General features: G+C 42.2%; 1 protein-coding gene across 2 annotated transcripts in view; it reads right to left on the bottom strand.

The window, feature by feature from the left end:
- The window catches only part of LOC138265247 (fibrillin-2-like), a 514,969-nt gene that overhangs the window by 397,861 nt on the left and 93,629 nt on the right, over window positions 1-23,479 (bottom strand). For both annotated transcript variants that reach the window (XM_069212836.1, XM_069212838.1), the window contains exons 12-13: window positions 11,614-11,738; window positions 2,515-2,682 (exon numbers count right to left, since the gene is read on the bottom strand). In XM_069212836.1, the coding sequence (XP_069068937.1) occupies window positions 2,515-2,682; window positions 11,614-11,738 (293 nt within the window). The remainder of the gene's footprint in view (window positions 1-2,514; window positions 2,683-11,613; window positions 11,739-23,479) is intronic.

Below are 23,479 nucleotides of genomic sequence, written 5' to 3'. Positions count from 1 at the left end.
AATTTCTTGCGCACTGTGAAGACAAAGCAAGTGTTTTTTCTCTGTATTTCAGCCTTGAAAAGTTATCTGTAAACCTTGATGGAGGTGTTTGTATCCTTGCTTTTTTAAGCACAATATCTCATGTAGTGACTGTAATGAGTGGATTCTTTCTTGTGAACTCTTGCTAAGACCCAATACCAGCCGCGCAGAGGCAATGGCAATGGCCATGCGGGATGTAGGGCTTGGTGGTTACAGGGGGTTGGCCGCAGGGCTGAACTAGAATGATTAAATTAATCTCGGCCATGGGTAATTAATCTAGGATCCATTTCAGTCCACATTTTTCTATGTTCTCAGTGCCATTATAGGCAGGGACAAACAATATGCAAATCTTTGTTAATCCTGCCACCACTGAGGAAATTATAGTTCTGAATGGGAACAAAAGGCAACATAAGGTTTTAAGCTTGCTGGGCTTCATAAGTGAGGTACATTTTTAATCTGATGGACCTTCGCCTGGACAGACACGATTTTCACATTGTTTATGTTTGTAATTTCAGTTCTCACTTTATTTTCTCTCCATGCCATTGCGTTTTGCTCAATTATCATTACATGGTGCAGCTAGGTACTCACAATCCCTACTGCTGATGCAGGAGCAGGGACGTAGTGGCTGCTCTGCTTGGTAGGAATGTAGAAGTATTACAGAGCTTTAGTTTCTGCCACCATTTCTGCATTAGCCCTGTACTGTAAATGACAGGTGTTTCTATTACCCTGGTTAATGGTGGTCTATACCCCGGCCTCAGAAGGATGGAAGCTTGCAAGGCAGGATTTGGGCTTGTGACCCACAGGTCACAAAAGATGTCAGAAGCCAACATTTAACTTACTGAGCCATCTCCTGATAGAGTGGAGGTAAGAAATGTGTAAACGTAACAAAATAGTGGGAAAGTTGCACAGGTTAATATCACTGACCGTAAAGTGATGGAAACTTTGAAGAAAGCAGAACAACCAAGCACTCAAGGGATTGTGAATATTACAAATACAAGTATCTGTTAAGACCATAGGAGGGGGGTATTTATCCATTTGGTGAGTGGTTTATAGAACAGTCTCTATAAGAGATGGCCAGAGACTAAGATGCAATAGGGTATTGATAAAGACTTGTGCCTCAAGCCAACAGAGCCTGCAGAGAAAAAGAAGTTGGTTAACTGATGATAGGCTAGACTATAACTTTGCCTCCCTAAAACAAACTAAAGACGGCTGAGCATGTGAGTGATACAATGCTGAGTGTGGAATACACATAGGGCCTCATTATGAACATGGCAGTCCAGACCGCCATGCCGGCGGCAGCGGAAATTACTGCCACCGGAATGGCAGTCTGGAGTGCCATATAACAAACAAGGGAAGACCGCCACAGGCGGACCTCCACCTCCACCAGGCTTCCGCCAACAGGCAGCCTGACGATGGTGGATTTCTCTATCCGACAGGGCAGCGCTTCAAGCAGCGCCGCCCTCCTGATAGAGAACGCTTGTTCCTCTAGCCTTTCCCTGCTGGTTTCCCCTGCCAGGAAAAGGATGGTGGAAGGGGTGCTCAGGGGCCCCCGTACACAGCCCCGTTGCGCAGGTTGGGCAGTGATATGCACAACGGGTGCTGATGCAATATCCTGGCCCAGCATTCCGCTAGGCCGGCGGGCGGAAACACTGTTTCCGCCCGCCTGCCCAGTTGAATGTATATTATAGGGCTGGCTTGATCTTCTAGGGGCTGGCAGTCTATGTTTAAACTGCCCGCATGAACACAGCGGGGAATCCCGCCGTGTTCATAAAGAGCCCCATAGTGATGGATCTGCTAACACACACATTTCAGTCTCCAAAACATCGCTGTCTCCTCCCACCTCTATGGAAGGGATTGTTTTGATATGAATTTTGTTAGTTCGACTGTAGAGCATACTAGTTGTGGAGATGAAGGTGAAACTACAGGAGGTAAGCCGAACAGCATGAAGACATTACTGTTGTTGTTTGTACAACAGTTTTCTGTTCCTAAAGTCTGCAGTTCTTGCAGTGGGAGGGCCTCATTATGAGGGGCCATTTAATTCTAGTGAGCCCAGTAATGGGCCCAGTGAGCCCAGTAATGGCATTTACGGGGCCCGTTGGAATTATGAGTCCAGCAGCAACACCGCTGTTCAGTGCAATTCCATCCCATGATTTCACCTGTTTCAAGAAGGTGAAGTCTTTGTGTGAAATACTGGGGAAAAACAGGCAGAAATTAGCATAGTAAATTTGATTTCCACTTGTTATTCCCCAAATGCTCACAATCCCTCTTCTCCCTCCAAAATTACTGGCAACCCCATATTTATCTGTATAATGCAATTTTCTTGCTGTTTTACCCTTCATTTACTCCAGTCCCAATCCACCTGCCCCTCATTTTCTTGTTCTCTTTGCCTCTTGCTTGCACTCTCTCCAACACTCTTCCTCTGTCTCCATCTCCCTATATTTCAAGACCTCTCTGCAAAGCAAACAAAGGTGAAGATGGCATCTCAGCAGAGCTTACCCTGTAGTAAAGTTGTCCACCTCCAGCAGAGAAGTCAGCATCAGCCCAGAAAGCTGCAATCATGGGTGGAGTAGAGAAGTCTGTCTTGAAGAATACATATGGATTTCTAAAGGTGTAAGATGGTTCGTAGCGGTTACGTTGAAATACAATCACACCATTGTCAGTGAACTAGGAGGAATGAAGCAGAAGAATCATGGATTACATACTATTTTTCATTTTTTTTTTGCTCATAAAATCTTATAGTCAATAGACCTCATAATTTAAAATATGTCAAGTTCATGTAATATTGAGAAGTACATCCATTTTAAAGGGCGTATGTTTTAAGAAGCACACAAACCATACTGAGGGGTATTAATCAGTATTTTGTTCTATGTTAGTGAACAGTGGAGCATGTTTCTTTTTCTGCCCTATTTTAAGTTTAGTGTTGTGATTAGTTTGATATTAACGATATTAATTAATTTTGGAGCTTGCTTGATTTCTGCATCAAACATGTGCTGTGGCCTGCCGGTGTTTGTTAGCTGCCACAATTGAGGCTATCCACCATATGTTGTAGCCTGTGTTTTTGATAGGAGTGACCATTTGACTGACCAGGGTGAGTGCTTTGCCCAGAATAAGTGACACATTTATCAACAAATCATGCAGTGAAGCACAGCAAGCCACCTTGCTGTGCTGCGTGATAGCGAAAAGGCAGGAATGGTCCATATTAAACATTATATGGCACATTCCTGTCTTTTACTTGTGCTGGAGCACAATGTGTTGCCGAGCACCAACGCCGGAACCCTTGTTGCACACAAACAATCCTCTGAGACATTTTTCTATTCCTATGTGTGCTGCAAAATGCAGCACACACAGAATGAGGAAACAATGAGAAGAAATAAAGCTTTTTATCCTCGTTACACCTCACCCGGGGAGGCGTAGTATTTTGACGCATTCGCAGGACCACCAGTAATTAAATCTGTGAATGCACCAAAATCCATGGGTGGATGTGTGGGAACAATTCACTACACAAGGAATAGACACTAACTTCAGCCACATAATTGCATAAAATGTAGTTTTGTGGGTTACTCACACAAGAAGCCACTTATGTAAACTCCTAAATGTTTTTGAAAACTTGACTGGTTTTCTGACCTCTTTCATTCCCTCTGACCAATTTATTCCACATTTTTCATGCATCAAGGTTGAATTAAGGAAAACTAGATTCACCTAATTAGGCTCAAAATGGTCAAGAGAGAAGGGAAAAGTTATTAAGGGTCCATAACTTGATTTCCAATGAAGTGAGGTGTCAACTTTCACTAGAGATGTGACTATGTCTGTCAGATATATATGTACATCCAACTCCATATATATCTTACAGATGTAGACTCCATTGCTTCTTTAGGTTGCTCACTGAGTACACTGTATTACACTTATCACTCTGTGAACTTTATCTTAAATTGTTTAAGAACATTCACTGTTCAAGATACATATTTTGTTGACTGTCTTAGGTACATTTCTGCAACCACCTGCTATTAATATGAGAGTGTATTTTACAATTCGTAGACTACGTGAACTTTAAGGTAAACGGTTATAATTATTTTATTCAGTTAGAATTGAGAGCAGAAAGATTAAAAAGGAACAAAATGTAACTTGAAGTAGCTACAGATGTGAAAAAATAGACTTATAACAAGAAGGAGAATGTTGGCTAAAATGCTCTTAAAACTGGGTAATTATATTAAAAATAGCTTAAACAAGCCATTTGACACTTAAAAAACTTTTCTACAGCTTGTTAAACAGTTTTCAATGGAAAGAAGGACATTTAATTATGATGAAAGTTTTTGCAAAATCTCACAAAAGAATATAAAATTGTGGTTTCTAGATTAAAACTTAAAATAATCTCTAAACAAGCATGATTCATAAGCAAATACAACGGTTTTGTACAAACTATTTAAAAATGGCATACATTTAAAGCATATTAAAATTATTTACCATAAATTAATAATTTCTAAAAACAATTCTGATATAATTACACATTTACAAGCATAACTGATTAACCGTATGCTGACAAGATGGTTAATGGAGATATGAAAGCTACATATATTATCAGTAGATTTATCTTAATTTCAGTCATCACAGATATAGATTTTCCATTTACGATAACGCATTTGTATATTTAAAGAACATCGCTACCTTAAAACAAATTTAAGACCAAGAAAAAGTTCCTCCCTAAATCAGTATGCACTGGATTGGCAAAACAACTAAATATATGGTCACACTGGGATTCTAAATACAAGAAAAACAAGCAACACAATACTTTCCCTTTCATTAATCCACCCTTTCCACTATACATGAGAATGTTTATTATACGCATTGTTACAGAATCACACCACCTTCCGTAGCCAACTCTGGCACCGGCCGTTGCCACGCTTTCTGAGTCAGAGCCAGTGCCCTTTTTATTTGATAGGTCTGGTGAGAGGGATGATGTTTGAAGTAAACACAGATAGGTTTATCAGCCCATGCTGTAGATACACAGTGTGTCAGCATCATGAACATTGTCTAAGCAGCAAGTGACATGCACAGTTGTCTCTTGTAGCAGCACCGCAGCGCGTTGACATCAGTTTCTTTTCACAAACTTTCCATGCCAAATGGGCAGAGCCACCAAGGATGCTGATGTATTTATGTGTAGCACTAAGGGCCTCAGAAGGGTGACCCAAAGCAGAATTCCTTTTGCAGAGCTGTGAGGCTGGGAGGGTCAATAAGGAATCTACAGCTAGATAGGGTCTCTACCAGATAAGGTGTTCCTGAAAGTAGGCAGCTTTTCATCTGATAGAGACGTCTAGCTACCTTACCTTAGAATAGATACACAATCCATACCTGCCCAGAGGTGGGTCTGTGAACAGATTAGACCAAAAAGTCATGTAGAACCAAACGTGCAAAGAGCCCATCACCATGGACCTCACTGCCCAAGCAGTACTGCTTAGTGATGTGTGTAGAGATGCCTACTTGGTGCCTGGCAGAGGTGCTGGGCAGGGACTGTCTAATACAGTGGTCACAGCCTTGGTTCTAGTGAATTAAGTGTGCAATCGCATAGGGGGTTGTTTATGGCCAGTGCCTAACAGATTTTTATGCAGAGAACTATCCATCGGGAGACGGTCCTTTTTTGAATGGCCTTTCCTTTCTTCACCCTGAAGAACCCCACCAAGTGTTGACTGTCCACCAGGAACTCTTTAGTATGATCAATGTAGAAAGACAATCCTCCTTTGGGGTATAGGCAGTGGAGTTTTTCCTCTTCTTTAGTAAGGTGAGGCAGAGCAAAAAGGGACCTAAAAAAGCTGTTTTTCTGGTAAATAAATGGAGTTGGCAGTTGTGTAGAGACATGAAGGGTGCACACATTAGAAAGGTGAAGACCAGATTGAGGTTCCACTGGGGCATAATGAATGGTCTGGAAAGTAATAGGTGTTGGAGTTCTTTGAGAAAAAGAGTCACGATGGGCGACTTGAAGGAAGAAGTTTGGTTTTGAAACCTCAAGAAAGCTAAAATGGTTGAAAGATAAACTTTGACGTGCCCAAAGCAGAGCCCTTCTGGGCCAGAGTAACAATTAACAACAACAATTGGAATAAGGGTGCAGAAAGAGGGTCAACATCCTTGGAGGCATACCATGTCACATATTTGTCCCAACCACAAGTTTAAACCGTCTTGGTAGAGTGACACCTGGCTGCCAGAAAAACACTGGAAGCTTTGGGGGGAAGGTCAAAAGCTGTCAACTGCCCCTGCTTAATCTCCAAGCATGAAGGTAGAGTGTGCACAGGTTTGGAGGCAGCACCCTGCCCTGCTACTGTGACAGTAGATTCTCCTGAAGGGGCAGTCTGATTGGAGCATTGATGCTCATGTTCATGATTTCAGGATACCAAACTCTACGTACCCAGTCTGGAGCCATAAGAATGACTTGAGCCAGGCTGTTTATGATCTTCTTGAAAGTCCTGGAATGGTACCTGTGGAAAGTCATACAGGTCTGAGCTCCACTCAAGACAAAAAGCGTCTCTGAGTGAGAGTCGCCTTGGAAACTCCTGTGCGCAGAACTGCTGACATTTAGTAGTGGTCAGCAGATCTAATCAAGGATGTCCCTATTCTTGGAAGAGACCCTGCACCACCTCAAGATGGAGGCTCCATTTGTGATCTGCTAGACATCAACGGCAGAGTTTGTTTGGTCTGGCCTTTAGAGAGCCTGCCAGGTGTTGGTCCAATATGGAAATGCCCGGACATTCCAACGATGTCCAAAGACACAAGGCCTCTTGACACAGGCTCCACAACCCCACCCGCCATGTTAATTGCAGTACCACATGGCAGTGGTGTTGTCCATGAACCCCTGCACCAGCCTTCCCTTGTTCGAAGGAAGAAAGTCTTTCAATACCAGTCTGATCGCCCTCAGATCCAACAAGTTGATGTGGAGATTGGACTCTGCCAGAGACCAGAGAGTTCTGATCTCCATCTCTCCCAGATGGTCATCTTAGCCCAGGAGTGATGAATCTGTCACTAAATTCAGCTCTGACTGGGAAACGGAGTGGGGTATGCCACTGTCGGTTAACCATCACTTTTTTTCTTTTAGAGTTTCATTTCAGATCTATACCAGGTTGGAGCGATTCCCCTGACACTGGGACCTACTGTGACTTCAGCTCCCACTGCAGAGCCTCCATATGCCAATGGGCATGAGACACTTTTAGGATGCAGTAGACCAGGAGGCCCAACAGCTTGAGAGTCAGTCTCACTGAAATCCAGGATACAGACTGAAACATTTGAGTCATAGCCTCAATATCCTGGACTCGCCATTTGGGAGAAAAGACCCAAAACTGCACTGTGGCCAGAAGAGCTCCAATGAAATCAGTGTCTGAGAGGGAGTCAGGTGTAATGTCACCATGTTGATAGTGAACTCCAGCAAGCACAGGAGGTTCGCTGTAGGCTAGAGGTGGGAGACAACCACCTTGGGGAGCCCACCTTCAAAAGCCAGTCATCAAGGTAGGGCAAGACTAGAATCCCAGGGCTCCGCAGGTTTGCTGTGACCACCGCCATCACCTTGGTAAACACTCAAGGGGGGCTGGTAAGGCCAAAGACGAGCACAAAAAAATTAAAAATTCTAGTGACCTACCGTGAACCACAGTTAATACCTACTGGGCCTGGGATGTGAAAGTAAACATCCTGCAAGTCCAGCACTACCATCCCTTCTCCAAGGTTGATGGCAGACAGAACCTGAGTAAATGTAAGCATCTTGAACATCTGATTCTTAAGGAAGAAGTTGAGAGGACCCAGGTCTAGAATAGGACTGACTTCTGTATTTTTTTGGGCACCAGAAAATCGCAGGAATAACAACCATGACCTGCTTCTGATGGTGGCACCCACTCAATAGCGCCTTTGGTCAAAAGAGGCAGCACATCCTGATAGAGCAAAGGAGAGATAGTCCTCCATTAGCTGGTCCTGAGAAGGTGACATTAATGGCAGGTTTTGCAGAAAGGGGTTGTAGTAACCCCAATAGGATATTTGAATCACCCTCTCTTCTGATGTTATGGACTGCAAGTAGGGCAGGTGATGTTGAATCCTGCCTCCCACTGCATGCATGTGCTAGTATGAGGGCAAACTTAAAGGATTTTGAGGCTGCGTCTGTCAGGGGTGTGGTGGACTGGCAAGACCTTTGGCTGGTAGTCCCACGTGGTCTGTGGGAACTACATCCACAGCCATGAAAAGGCAGGGAATCCTGTAGGGTTTGGAGGCTGGTTGTATGAAAGGACGTGGTTAGAAGCCCCTACCGCACCCACAGAAGTGCCAAAATACAGCATGAGGTTGCTGGGGCCATGGACAGACCCAAAGACCTGGCTGTAGCCCTGCTGTGTTTAAAGCCCTTAAATCAATGACTCTGCCTTTCTGCCAAAACAATGAGAGCTATTAAGGGGCATGTCTATAAGGGAAACCTGGACATCCCCTGAAAAGCCAGTGCTTCTCAACTAGTTGTGGCATTTGAGAACCCCTCTGCATAGCAAGTCAGTTGTGTCCAGCCCAAATTGAAAGTTGAATTTTTCTGCATCTCACCCATCAGTAATAGCTTGGGTTAGTATGGCTCGGGCCTCCTCAGAGACCATAAGCAGCACCTGCACAACCGAATCCCACACAGTGTGGGTGTATTGGCCCAAAGGACAAGTGGTGTTCACTGACCGCAGTCCTAGGCTAGCGAAACAGAACATCCTCTTGCCAAAGGTATCCAGTCTTTTGGATTCACTATAGGTTGAGTGGTAAGGAACACGCCAGGTTTAACTAGAAAGTTGGAGGCTTGAACCATCAAGCTCCCTGGAGGGGGGTGCTTGGTGAGGAAACCGGTGTCCCCAGAAGTGGGGTGATGGCAGCGGGCAAATGTCCTGTGTGCAGGTGCCCCTGTACAGAACTTGGAACAGGCCCTAAAGCAAGGCATCCTTAAGGGCTTCATTAAATAGGAGTAGAGGTTCAGACAGGGCAATTCCTCACTACAGCACCTCAGTCAAGAAGTTCATGTTGACCACCTCTAAGCACAGCGGAAGGTCCAGAACCTCAGTCACCCCCTGCAACACCATTGGAAAAGTGGGTCCCTCCTCTGTAGCCATAGTAGGCGGAGAGACAAATCCAGGGTCTTATGAGGTGCCCAAAACGAGGTGGAATCGAGGGAGCCAGACCTTAAATAGTGTTGTGGTTCCTATTCCTCATCCAAGGACTTGCACGGGTAACGGTGAAGTAGAAGACTTCCTAGATTTCTTCTTTTTGTGGGACTTACCCAACAACTTGGACTGTGTTGATGGGGACCTTAAATATCGCAGGGTCTTCAGGAGGCAAGGAGCTTCAAAGAGCATTCTCCTCGCAGGTGGTGGAGTCATGGACCCCATTCAAACACCACAGAGAGTGTGTGGGCCTATCACAGACATCTGTCAGTGACAGGCACTACAGGGTTTGTAAACCACTGTTTATTTTTTAGGGGATATCCCCAGCACACCAGAGGCAAGTCTTGAAAAATATCTCTGTCAAAATGTTGTAAAAAGTCAGTCACAAATTGACACCTCTCCAGAACTGCACTGACTGGCGCAGAAAAAAAAAGAATTGATGACTGGTGTGACATTTATATAGGCACCACGCATGACACTTCTGGCGAAGACTCCGTCTTCAACCTAAATGAGAAGCCCAGGGGTATACTGCTCAAGAATGTCTGGATCCAGTCTGTCACCTGGGGGTGATTCTAGAATAAATAATTTGAAGCTAGAAGTCTCTATGAGATATAAAAAGACTTGCGGAAGAGTGCCTGCAGTTAGAGTGTATCCATAGCATGGGATGATAACCCGGTCTGTGTTAACCATGTCTGTCATACTGAGTTAATTTGCAGTGTTAGGGTAGATGTCATCTGGGAAACTGTCAACTGTCTACCTAGGTCCTAAAATTAAATATATGTTACTAGAGAAGTTCCCTTTAAATCCTACAAATAGAATAAATATATTTGTAATGTTCTATATATCAACCCAAATAATAAATCATAAAGCATTCAAACTCATAATCCCACCAAGATTAAACTTCCTACAAGAGTAAACTTCTTATATAATATTTTGAATCCCTTTTACTAAAAATAAATTCTAACTTAAAAATGTTTTGTAACCTCTGGTCATTTTATTTTTTAAGTATGTCAATATTTTGAAAAATTGAGGGAATTTCATAACCTTTAAACAACTACAACTTTTCTAAACTGGCATTTCTCCTTTTTAACACATTAAAACTAGTGCTAGCTTTAGCACTTCCGAACACTACTCACCGTCTGTAAAAATCCAAAACATATCTCCAAGACCATTTTCTAGATACTTTGTGACAACATTTTAGTGCATTAAAAAACCTGAACACAAACTGCTTAACCAGCTTTAAAAACAGTAGATAAATATCACGATCAAAATGTTTGATTAAAAAACAGTTTAATTATACATGAAAATAACTGGTAGAAAATGTCCCAGCTTCATTTAAACTATTTCTAGAAATGGTAGGTGTGGTCAACTAATTGTTTTAATTTGCTACTGAAAGATATATTTACATGATGTTTCTGGCAGTTCTAACCTCTTTTCTCAACAAACATTTTTGGAAGGTGGAGAAGTAAATAAACTCAGCAAACTTAAAACCTGCTCAAAATATGGGTGATGCACTGTTCTGGCCAAATGTGTTCCTCAGTAAAATATATATCTGGGGCTTATTTGGTTATTGTCGTGACCATCTTGATGCACACAGGGCCAAGAGTAGCTGCTGAAAGTTTTCTCTTGCACAATCTATTTTTCATACATTTTATGTAGAGGATAAGTAAAATGCACTGGACTCTTTGGAGGAAAAGCAATGGCATACTGCGACTGCTGTTATATTTCTAATAACTGCAAACAGCAGGAATGTTCTAGGAAATGTTTCTATGTAACATAACAGAACTGGTAACATAGTGCAACTGTTATGACAATTATTCTAGAGATGTTGAGGGTTATCCTGGGAATACTGCATGCAGACATAGTTTTCCAAGGACTGCAGCTTTACTGGTTCTCTACTGTCAACCATTACTTATGTGGGACAAACAATGAAGGTTTGCTCAGGACTGCAAGAGCCCAATTGGCAAAGCGTTTTCTGATATTTTTATGAAAGCTGTGTCATACTTTTGTCTTAGTCGTTGACTGGTACTATATTAAGCAGTATTTGGTTCCGACATACTTGTCACACTTTCATATCTTTTGTGGAATAAGAAATGCCTATACTCTTAAGTAAAGATCCTTTCTTTCCTTTAGCAAGTTTGACTACATTGTCAGTTTGTGTATGATACTAGAGGGGGTTCTAGTAGGTCAAAGACAAAAAGTGGCCCCATCTACCCTAAGCTCCATGTAACTTATTTGTTCTCTGCTATATTATTGTGGTGAGCCATTCCACAAGTAGAGGGAGGTGCTTAGCAAACATAGTGCCACGGACTCTAACATTTACTAAATTTAAATCCACTTGTATTGCAGCTCACTATTTATTTCTTATTGTCTAATCTTGCAGTGATGCCCTGGACTAATGACTGTCTTGTCTGGATTTCCTGAGGCTGAAGAATTTCAGGATACTTACGTAAAGGCTACTATAGAAGTCTTTGTCAAAAGGGAATCCAATCGGAATGCTGATAAATTGTGAAGTGAAATCCTGCCTGAGCTGTGTTGCTCTCGTGTCTCCACTGTAGTCAAACAGCCTAATCTCTGGAAATAAAGTGAGGCAATTTTAAAATTAAATAGAGGGCACAATTTACAATAATACTGACCAGTTGTACCTAGACACTTAACATAGTGGTTCTTCCAACAAAAGAGAAGAATGTCACATAAAAATAGCTATGAGCACAGACGTTGAGGAGGCAAAATACCTTGAGGATAACATGTGGAGCACACATTTTTAAAAATGTATGTTTTATGCTAAATGTTGTTTCGTACCTTTTTAGAAAACATATGTCAGTTCACTTCAACAACTTTATTCGGTCACTTGACCATAAAAGCACCATAAAAAACAAAAGTGAAAAGGCTTTATAATACAATAAAGCCATGAGGGAATCATGCTGTATAAAAAATAATCACAATATCGCCCACAAAAAATACATATAAAGCTTTAAAAACAATTTCTAACTAAAACATTTGCTTTTCATAGAATGTAAACAATATTATAACACAAACATCACTTTAGGATGCATATTTTCATTCTCAGTTTCAATGCTTGGTGATTAAATTTAAAACTGAACAACAAATCAGTGGGGGACTCAAGATGCTGTAAGAAAACATGATAATCGAGAGAAAGAGAGAGAGAGAGTGAGTGTGTGTGTGTGTGTGTGCACACAGAGATAACAAGGATACCTAATATACTGTTGTAAACATCTGACTCAATTGGAAGACTCTACAATACAATGGCATTGATATGATATATAATACCAATGCACGATTGACGTGGCAACCATACACTAACTTTGCGACAATTGGAATACATTATTCGGCTGGGAACGAAATCTCCGTTCAGACTTAATAATCATGAGAAACTTTTGTGCATCTGTAAACTATATTAGGAAAGACATGCCATGGACAATTCAAGTACTAGACTTTAAATAATACCATAGTGTGTGTCTTTTTAAGTTAAATTCATATTTGTATGCAGTGTGACTACCGTTCTATTATCAATAACATTAATATACCATCCCCATTCCTTATACCTTGCTATGAGGGAATGATATGGATGGTCTAGACATGGTTCACCACACTCCATCATGATACTATGACCTCATGAGAGAATGTGTAATGAACGGGACACAGATTGTTAAATACTATCATGCTATCCCATTCCCAAGTTGACAAAAGCTGTACTAGATGCTATTAACGCCATACTAATGATCATTACATGACATTTAACCCATACCACAGCAGGCCTTCTCACTATTATTGCCTCTCAGAGAAATTTCCACTCCCTAAGGAGACACTAATAAGATTGTCATGAATACACAAATGCTGTAGAGAGCACTGAACAACATATGTATTGATTATGAGAGAAAAACTGCATGATCCTGTGACAAAAACAATCAATAATGACAAAGCTGTTTTAACCTTTATAGCTTATTTTATTATGCCCGACAAACTATGTATTCCATAATGCCTCAAGAAGGGCAACATGGGCGTGTACTGTATAAGTTAAAACTTATGAGATACTCACCATCCCTGACAAGGACCAGCTAGGTACTAACATGTCGGTATGATTGCCTTGAGAAAATAAAGACTTTCAAATACTGACGCTCCTGGAGTGCAGCGTACCTTTGTGTAATATTGGAATATGGGGGCATCAGTTGGACCCCCAAGCAGGCACCAGCTGATGACCGCGCTGCTCCTTTTGACCACATTGCACTACTATATGTTTTATATATATATATATATATATATATATATATATATATATATATATATATATATATATATTTTGTTGTAAAGTGGATTATTAGTAAGGCAGGTAGGTACTTACACTTAGTAACAGGCCACACTCCCACACTAGGTGCAGTCAAGGTCTCAGTAAATGAATCCTTGCTCAACCCTTTGTAGCTTGGCCCAAGAGCAGCTAGGCTTAATTTAGGAGACAGGTCTGTAAAGCATTTAAAATCTACAAACATTAAATAAGTAAAACACAACACACAATAAAGATCCAACACCAATTTAAAAAATAGGAAATATTTTTATCTTTAAAATGACACCAAAATGGCAAACATCCAATGTAGGGAACTGGAGATATGAATTGTTAAATAGCACATTTAAAAATGTGCTTTCTAGTGCCAAACGGGGACATCTGGTTGCACTTGATCTGGGAAAAGTCATAGTTTGAGGCGGACCGCGATGGAGCCCAAGTCGGAAAAAGTCAGCGGTAGGCCTGGGTCAAACTTTTCCCTTTGGACGTAGTCTCTTTTTTGGAACTTTTTTTCTCGTTGACGATTGAGGCTCCTCTTCAGGATGGCTTGCGATGCGACGTCATTGGCTTGGCTCAGCGCGAGGTCGCAGTCAGCTCCTGAAAGTCTCATCGATGGGGAAAAGCACTGGAGCTTCATCGAGATGAACCTGAAATTCAGGCTGGATCATGGTTCTACGTCACCAGCTTGACTCTCATTGACGGGTCGGTTACCTTATGGAGCTTTTTCACAAAGTTGCGCAAAACTTCAGAATCTTCTTCCAGAAGTCCTTTTTAGGTCCTTGAAGTGTCCGCAAACTTGAGCCAAGGTCCCAGAGGCTCTGAGTTACTCCTTGGAAGTTGGGACTACAGTTTCCAGAATGCACCTGATCATAATCCTCAAATGGTCACTGGCCGCTGGTCAGCTGGGATCTTCTTGCAGGACTAGAAGGAGGAGACCTGGTTAGCTCCTTTGTACCTGTTGCTTACAGGGAGTCCACTCCTGGTGCTGTAGAAGCAAGGCAAAGTCCTTTTCTTGGTGAATCCCAGAGTACGCAGCTGGTACAGTCCTTGTGGGTGCCGTACTTCAGGTGCAGCCCAGGGGTTCAGTAGGGCAGTCCTTCTTTTCCAGTATTTTCTTCCAGTAGGGATCTGAGTTGCTGGGCATATTTAACTTTACTGTTGGGCTGGCAAGCAGGGGGGCACCCTGGGCAATGTGGTACAGGGTGCCACCCTCTGGGGTGACCACTTCATGCGAAGTGTGGCAAAAATAAATCCCAGAAAGTAATATTCTTTAAAAATCCAAGATGGAGAAGATTTCACCTTGGAGGTTACACCTGGCTGAGCCCACCTACTGATGTTGCTAAGTTTCCCTAACATCTGGCTGGAAAAGCAGGAAATGGGGGAGGTCGTGTTTCTGTCCCAGGTGGCTTTCCCTCCTTTGAAATCGAGTTTGGCCATTCTATTCCTCTTCCTGATTTGTCATCTGCTGCAGCAGTTCTCCTCCCACCAGAAGCTTCCTTTGTTTCAGCCCAGGCCACTTCACACCTCATTAAGGTAGCTTGGCTCAGGCTGACACAGACTGACCAATAAAGAAAGGGCCCTACAGTGCTGATTTTGGTAACTTTCAGAAAGAGTTCTAAAACCTTTTCTCTGTACTAGTTATAATAAATCCAACATTGGCAGGTTGTTGGATTTATTTTAACATTTAACTTGATATTAAACATGAACATATGTAGCTCTTTCTTAGCAGAAATTAGACTTTATTTTTTTTAAATAAAGACTCTCAATGTTAGCCAATGGAGAAAATGTACTACAATGGGGAAAACAAATGTGGTTGTTTTTCCCTCACCACCAGGGCTTATAAAACATTTGTATGAAGTCCCTGCTTATATTTACACTGCACCCATCCCTTGGGGACCCAGGGCAGACTTTAGGGGTGTCTAATATGTACAATTAAGGTAGTTTGAGACTTTGGAAGTGCTTTTTATTCCAAAGTCGAATTTGGGGTTAATTTTATTTTAAAAGCAGCCAGCAAAGTAGGTCTACCTTTAACACCACAGCAGTGCACCCATGGGTGCCCTAACTGCACCGGGCCCCTAAGCCTACAAGCCCTACCACATACTAGAGATTTTTAGGTAGGTTGTCAAAGGCAATTATAACTATGCCTAATTTGCATGTACCATTTTAAATAGAGCTCTGGTCCTGGTACTAGTTAGCAGTGCCCAAGGCACAATCAGATTCAGAAAACACCAGTATCAGTTAAAAATGGGGGCAAAAAGTGAGGGGGCTTCAGCAATCAGCCCAACTTTCTCACATATAAATTAGGACTGGTGGTAACTCGGGTAACATGCTTTAAAGTAATTATACGAGATTACTGCAAAATTACAAGAGGTTATGCATAATTGTGAGTGTAATGTCACCCAGCATTTAGTGCTATTTTCATAGCATTTCACATTAAGAATGGAGCACCAAATGAAACAGAACATGAACAGCAGCAGCCAGCGGCTGCCAGAGCTTGCTAAATATGTTGTTCCTGTGTTCCGGCAGTAGGATTTTTTGTGTCAAACTATTCATAATTATACAAACGGGAACAATTGCGTAATTTTGCATTGAAACAGTTACGCAAAATTATTGAAATTACTCTGCTCACTTCCAGCATAATAAAAATATCACCCAGGCCCTATATATGAAAATATATATATATATATATATATATATATATATATATATATATATATATTTATATGTATAAATTACCTAGTGGTGGTCGCCACTACATAGTTATGGTTAGGACCTAATTTCTATAAAAAAAGGCATTTTTTACTTGCCTATATCTTAGGCACCGCTTGACAAATCTTCACAAAACTTTCCAAATAAATTTGCCAGTGACGTCAACTGCTGTCTGGAAAGTTTTGTATTGATCTGTCCGGGGGTGGGGCAAGAAAAAAGGGGGGTCCCAAAACACTTTCCCCTTTCATTTTTTTATAGGGATTTTGAACAGCGATATGGCCGAAACTACTGGACGGAATTACACCAAATTTGGCAAAAAGGTAGGCCCTGGTCCAGAAAGCATCCTTTCTTTTAGTTTTGGTGTAAATCCGTACAGTAGTTTTAGAGAAATTAAAGAAAATCTAAATTTGTAAATATAGGGACACGAAGGATTTGCAACCACCCCCAATCTCGTGCTGAGATCTGATTGGCTGACAACACTTCAACAACAAAGCATTTGAAGTGTTGGCCTGCATCTTGGGACTCATCTGAAGCCAAGTCCATGGAAAAAAAGAATGAAAAATACAACCGGGGCCAGGGTACGAACAACCCTGAACACTTAGCTTTGGGGCTGGTGTCCCAAAAGGACCCCGCCGAGCTATAAAGCATTTCATTTTTTAATTTTTACAGCAAATTTGCGACAGGGTCGCAAGTCCATGGTAAACATTTTGTTAAAACAAAAATCTGGGGCTTGTTTTTAAATAAGCCCCTGAGTGGGCCAGGTCCCAGTTGCACTCTTTTCCTTCTAATGGGGGGCTGGGGGCTCCTGGCCACCCACAGCCCCAAGGACTACCACCCCTGGGGTAAAAATGCTTTTGTCATGTGGGGGACGCCAAATGGCCTCCACACAGCCCCAAAGACCACCACCCCCCTGGGATAACAATGAGTTATAAGTGGGAGGATGCGCTGCCCCGAGGACCACCACCTACTGGGGCAAAAATGTTTTTATATTGTGGGGGAGGCCTGATGGCCTCCCCTGTGCCCCGGGGTCCACCACCCACCGGGCCATTTGAGAAATTGGGTGTGGGGGGGTTGTTCAGGCCCCCGGCAGCCAAGGGGCCCCCCTGGCCCATTTAACAAATTAGGTGTGGGGGCCGCTCGGGCAATAATAAAAATAAGTACATGGAGTCCGTTTCAGATCCCTGTTAGCCCTGGGACCACCACCTCCCCGGGGATATGATTGTTGGAAGGGGGCCATCCTCAAGGAGCCATTGATGGCCCTGGGGGCCGCCACCCCACCAGGCGGGCTCCTGCGATGTCCCGGGGTGCCCACCCTTGGGAGATAGCAGTTTGCTGTGGCTTGGCTGCAGCTCTGCAGCCAAGCCACAGCAAACGCTTTGGTTTTTGACAGCGGGACCTGTTAAACAGGTCCCGCTGTCAAAAATGAAAGCGCTCGTCTCTGTCCCCTGCACGCCGATATGCGTGCAGGGGACAGAGATGAAAGGTTTGCTTCAGCAAGCAGGGAGCTGCTGCTTAAAGCAGCTCTTTGGTTGCTGAAGCAATGGGACTGCGAGGGAGGCCTTGAGGCTCCGCACCGTGGTCCAAGATAGCCCATAAGGGCAGATAAATAAAAAACAAAACAAAGCAAAAAATGTCCAGGGACCACAGGGGAGGCCTTGAGGCTTCCCCCACAGTCCCAGATAGCCCATAAGGGTATATTGGATCATGAGGGAGGCCTTGAGGCTTCCTCAGTGGTCACAGATAAAAAAAGGGCAAAAAAAAAAAAAAAAGGGCTCAATGTGTAGGTCAGAGACCTTCACACTCAGCGTTTCTCTCTTTTTTTTATTTTTTTTACTACAAATCTTTAAGGCTCATACTGAAAGGTAATCTAATTCTTTTTAAATGACAAATACATTTTTATTTTTAATTGGTTCAGAAATATCTCTTTCTAAGTATGTCATATATCAACGCCTAACAAAACTCTCTATCTCTCTCCCTCTAACTCTCTTTCATTCTCTCTAGCTCTTTCAATCTTTCTCCTACTCACACACCCACTCAGACACTTATGCATCCAATCATCAGGGGCCCCCAACCCTGCAGCAAGTGATTTAAAGCACCTGTATTCTGAATATGCAAACCTCACACCTGTGAACAAGGCGTAACATTGAAACGCCGTGTCCTCCGCATGCTCCGTAAGATCTTCCGCTGGATCCCCGCCGACACCAGAAAAACCGTGACCCACGCCCTCGTCACGAGCCGCCTGGACTACGGCAACACCCTCTACGCCGGGACCACAGCCAAACTCCAAAACCGCCTGCAACGCATCCAAAACGCCTCGGCCCGCCTCATCCTCGACGTACCCCGCAACAGCCACATCTCCGCCCACCTGAGACACCTGCATTGGCTCCCAGTCAGCAAAAGGATCACCTTCCATCTTCTCACCCACGCACACAAAGCCCTCCACAACAAGGGACCGGAATACCTCAACAGACGCCTCAGCTTCTACGTCCCCACCCGCCCCCTCCGCTCCGCTGGCCTCGCACTTGCTGCCGTCCCTCGCACCCGCCGCTCCACGGCGGGTGGGAGATCTTTCTCCTTCCTGGCGGCCAAGACCTGGAACTCCCTCCCCACCAGCCTCAGGACCACCCAGGACCACTCCGCTTTCCGGAGACTCCTAAAGACTTGGCTGTTCGAGCAGCGATAACCCCCCCTTTCCCCCCTAGCGCCTTGAGACCCGCACGGGTGAGTAGCGCGCTTTATAAATGTTAATGATTTGATTTGATTTGAAACGTGTTAGGACTACGAGTTGCAGCCACTTGTTATCATGAAAGAAATGCTTGAAATTCATCAGGAATAGAGCTTCAACATGGTGTTTTCTTGTGTATGATGCAACAGGTTACACCATCCTCCTTTATGAAGCTGCCCTGTAGGGTTGTGGGCCCCTGATGATGGAGAAAAATATATATATATCAGTTGTTCAAGACATTGTTTTAAGCAGCGTGTTAGCTTTTCCTGTGTGTTTATTTCTCTTCAGTTTTGTCTGGCAAATTGAAATGGAGGTACTGCATCTCATTTTCCGGGCTGGCATGTCATTATGGGCTAAAACCCAATAGTGTAGAGAGACCCTTCAATAGAGGCATTCAATATGGTGTTACAGTATCTGAAATACTGAGAATGAAGTATTGTCTCATGATTTGTTCTTGGATAAACTGTGGTTTCCACAGCGCCCGTGTTCGGACACCCTAATTACTGAAAGGAGAGGAGCAATGATTTTGTTACTTCTACCAAGTGACTGTGTTGCAAGTAGATGAGGACCTTTCTGAGCACTATTATATATGGGCTGGTGTTGCTTGCACTTACCCTGATTAAGAAGAGAAGGAGCAATGTTATTCTTCTTTAGTTGCCCTTCCTGGAGTTTTGTCCACAACAGGCCTCCAACATTAGGATTTTTCTTTTTGATCCACAGGACATTGGACGTTTTCCTTCACCCATTAGAAGATATGTTAACATAATTGTAGTGATCAATTATGCCACTGATGTGTGGAATGTTGGGGTGATGCTCTACTCAGAATGTTTTTTTAAAATTAAAGATCAGTTTGTGTGGAGAATAAACTTAGTTGGAAAGTCAACGTTCTCTGCAATAGTTTATGAGGTGACAAGCGGCTGAGCTGCTTACGTGGACCTTCATGTGAAGTTACACCAGTACATCTGCTTTCGCGAAGGAGAGGCTGCGCAAAGTATCTGCCTGATAATTAACAACTTTCAGGTAGCGAACGTCTAATGGTGTTTCTTTTTGATCCCTTCAAACCTCCAGTGCACAAAACGGCACAGAGGTAGATTAAGGCTGCACGGGGTGGGTCTAGCACAGTGGTACGGTGAGGTCAGCCAGTCCCTCCTACAATTTTCAACATCGGTCTGCATTCCCGCACTGACATGAGCATGAAACAGAGACAAACAAACAATTACAACCATAAATTCATGTGCTTCAATGCAGACTTAGTGTGATAGCGGTACTGATAACTGATCAGGCTGCTTACACACATGGTTCAGTGTGTGGTGTAGCTCTCACAGGTTTGCATTGATTTCTAGTGTGCAAACTGAACATTTTAACAATAGTACAACCAATATATTGACTTCTTTATTTAGTGTGTTGTTGCCGCATGTACATCTATAGTTGGATTAGTAGAAGGGAACCAGCACAACCCTTGGAGTGCTTTCTTCAGAGCTGCTATGCCCACCATAGTTGTTATGCAATATTTCTTCAACCAGCTTTCAGGGAAGAGAATAATGTGTAAGTAGGTTTTGAATACTTCAAGAATGAGCATTAATTCTCATCCTGATTTTTAAAGAAGAATTCACTATTCACACATAGATGTACAACCATACAGTCTGTCAACCCTTCTCCTGAATTTTACAATCTCCAGGTGAACCTTCCAACCCTTGGAAACAAGGTTTGATGCTTCTGAAACCTACTTGGGAGCGATAGGTGTACTTTGGTTCTTTGCAGAAAAATAACAACATATTACTTCACTCTTTGGATTTCAAAAACAGAAATATTCTTAAAAATGTGCCAGAGTAGTTGGCGAAGATGGTGAAGAACTTGATGAATACCAAGAAACTGTTAAGAGAGTTGAAAAAATATTTTATATCCAACCAAGTCTAAAGGTGTTTGGACAAAGTTTGAAATTGGGTACAGCACACTGGGATAGATGTTGATTTCTATATTCCATGAAGGAGCTTAATGGCAGACTGTCAGTTTGACAATTTTGCGGATCAACTTAGTACAGATCATTTTAACAGTAATTGCAATGACAAACCTATCAGACATAAATTGCTTTTCATTAGAAATTTATCTTTAGAGATTACCATAAAGAAAGCCAAAAGTATTGAAACCTTGCAATTTTCATGTCAGGAGTTGGGTAAGAAAAACTCTGACTTGGAGGGTGCCATAAAGCAACACTGGGAAATGGTTTTGAAATATCAAGTGTCTGAACTTGATAAGCCTAAACCATTTTCCCCCAACAGAATGTGTGTTTTAGGTGTGGTAATCAAACGCATAAGGGGTAAAACAGTGTCTAGTTAAGAATGTGATCTGCAGAACATGCAAAATGCACAGACATTTTGCAAAAGTTTGTCAAAGTGCGAAACATAACAATTGCTCAAATGTAAAATATTTTACCAATGATATGCCTCAAAGTGAGGAAGGAAGTTTTAAAAATGACTTTCTTGGCATTGACATGATTGTGACGAGTGTTATTATAAAATCAGGCTACCTTACAATTGTGTGGATCCATGCGTAGATGTTAAGCTTGGAGATAAAGTTTTGCATTTGGTTTCTGGATTCAGGAGCACACATCACTATGATAATTTACAAGTGATATAAGACAAAGTGGAATACCAAACAGTTACTACCACCAGATCGTTCAGCTGTTTCATATGAAGGTCAAAAATAGATTTGACAGGATGTACTGAGGATTTTTTTTTTTTTTTAATTTAAAGGCAGGAAAAGAGCTGCATCAGGTTTATGTGGCATTCTGGGATGGCTTCACCAAGGATTGTTTAGCATGGTGCTCAATCTGGGTAAAAGAGCTCAAGTTTTGGCTGTAAGAAATTTGATTCGTTATAACAGTTTGTGAACAAATGTCCACGTGTTCTTGGGAGAATTTGGGGGAATCAAATATTTTTCCCACAAAATAAAGGTCAAAGAAAGGGCTCAACCTGTCAAACACAAAATGAGAGAGATCCTGTTTAACAAAAGGAAAGATTTGGAGAGAGAACTGCAATCAATATGCGAACTGGGTATAATAGAACCTATTGAATCTTCATTGTGGATAATGCCTTTAGTGATTGCTCGAAAACAGAATGGTGAGTTAAGGAGCAGTGTTGATCTTCACTGTCTCAATAAAGAAATTTGGGTGGATTCTCATCCACTACTGAACTTTACAGAGTTGTTAGCTGGTGCACCATAAGGAAAACAGTTCACAAAGTTAGATTGAACTTCTGCTTACCACCATATGGAATTAGATTTTGAATATACCGATATTGTTGCATCTCTATTTGGCTTATACTCTGCTATGTCGGTGTTTCAAAGTGTGATGTGCCTCATGCTCAAGGAAGTTCAGGTTATTTTTATTTCTAGGATAATATTTTAATTTTTACATCAGACATGGAGTCTCATGATAAAATATTAATGAAGTGCTTAAAAGATTTCAGTCATATGGAGCTTTCCTTAGGTGGCTTTGATAGACAATGTTGAGTATTTGTGTTGTTTGGTTTCCAGTGAGGAGACTGGACCAAACCCAGCCTGGTCAAGAGTAGTTCGGAAGCTGAAACCCCAATTGACAAAACAGGTCTCAAATCTTTTTTGGGATAGTGTGAGTTTCACTCACAGTTTATACAAGATGATGCATTTAAGTTGAGGCCACTTTCCAGCATGTTGAAGAAAGGTGTTCCATATAAGTGGAATTCTGAATGTCATATTAGAGAATGGGTAAAAGAACAAGTGACTTCCACCAAAGTGTTAAAGCATTATGATCCTGTATTACCATGTATACTGACTGTATATGTGTGCAATGTTGGTGTAGGAACTGTATTCACTCAAAGAAAAAAGACCAGTTTTTACAACTATGCCTCACAAGTATTAACTGATGCTGAAAAATGTTAATCAGTTGTTGAAAAAGAATACTAGCCTGTTGGTGGGCAAATACTAAGTTTTTTCAATTATGTGTGAGGAAGTACATTTGTACTTCAAACTGACCATACACCTTTGATATTCATTCTTAGTGGGAAGAATGCTTGAGGTTTTCACACCCAGGATAGCCAGACTCTCCACTAAATTGCTTCAGTTTGAATTTATCCCTGAATATATTCCAGGTGTAAAAATGTTTGTGCAGACTAATTTTTACGTCTTCCATTGAGTATGAAGGAAACGGAGGTCAGTAATTGCGATGATGACTTGGGAGATATGCATTATGGCATCTGTAGCTTTGCCACCAGACAGTGCATTTACTGAAAATGAAAGTCTGGTAGTCTGGTTGGTCTAAAAAGAGGAATGTAGATGGTGCCTTCCAACCATTTGTGAAGGTAGCAGATGCGCTGACTGTAGAGAATAGACCATTGATGTGAAATTGTAAATTTGTGCCTCCTATTAGTCTTAGGAATGGTATTATTGTAAAAGCAGGATGGTCACCTGGGCTGTATTATGACCAAGAGACACATTAGGTGGTCTTTTTGGTGGCCTTCTATAGACAAGGAGGCTGATCAGTTAGTTGAAGAGTGTGTTATTTGTCACAGGTGGGATAAGTCAATGAAAGTTAGTTCTGCACCA

The sequence above is a fragment of the Pleurodeles waltl genome, chromosome 11 (assembly GCF_031143425.1).
Source record: "Pleurodeles waltl isolate 20211129_DDA chromosome 11, aPleWal1.hap1.20221129, whole genome shotgun sequence".
Taxonomy (NCBI): domain Eukaryota; kingdom Metazoa; phylum Chordata; class Amphibia; order Caudata; family Salamandridae; genus Pleurodeles; species Pleurodeles waltl.
Note: the sequence above shows the minus strand (reverse complement) of the source record. Positions and strands in the feature narration are given on the sequence as shown.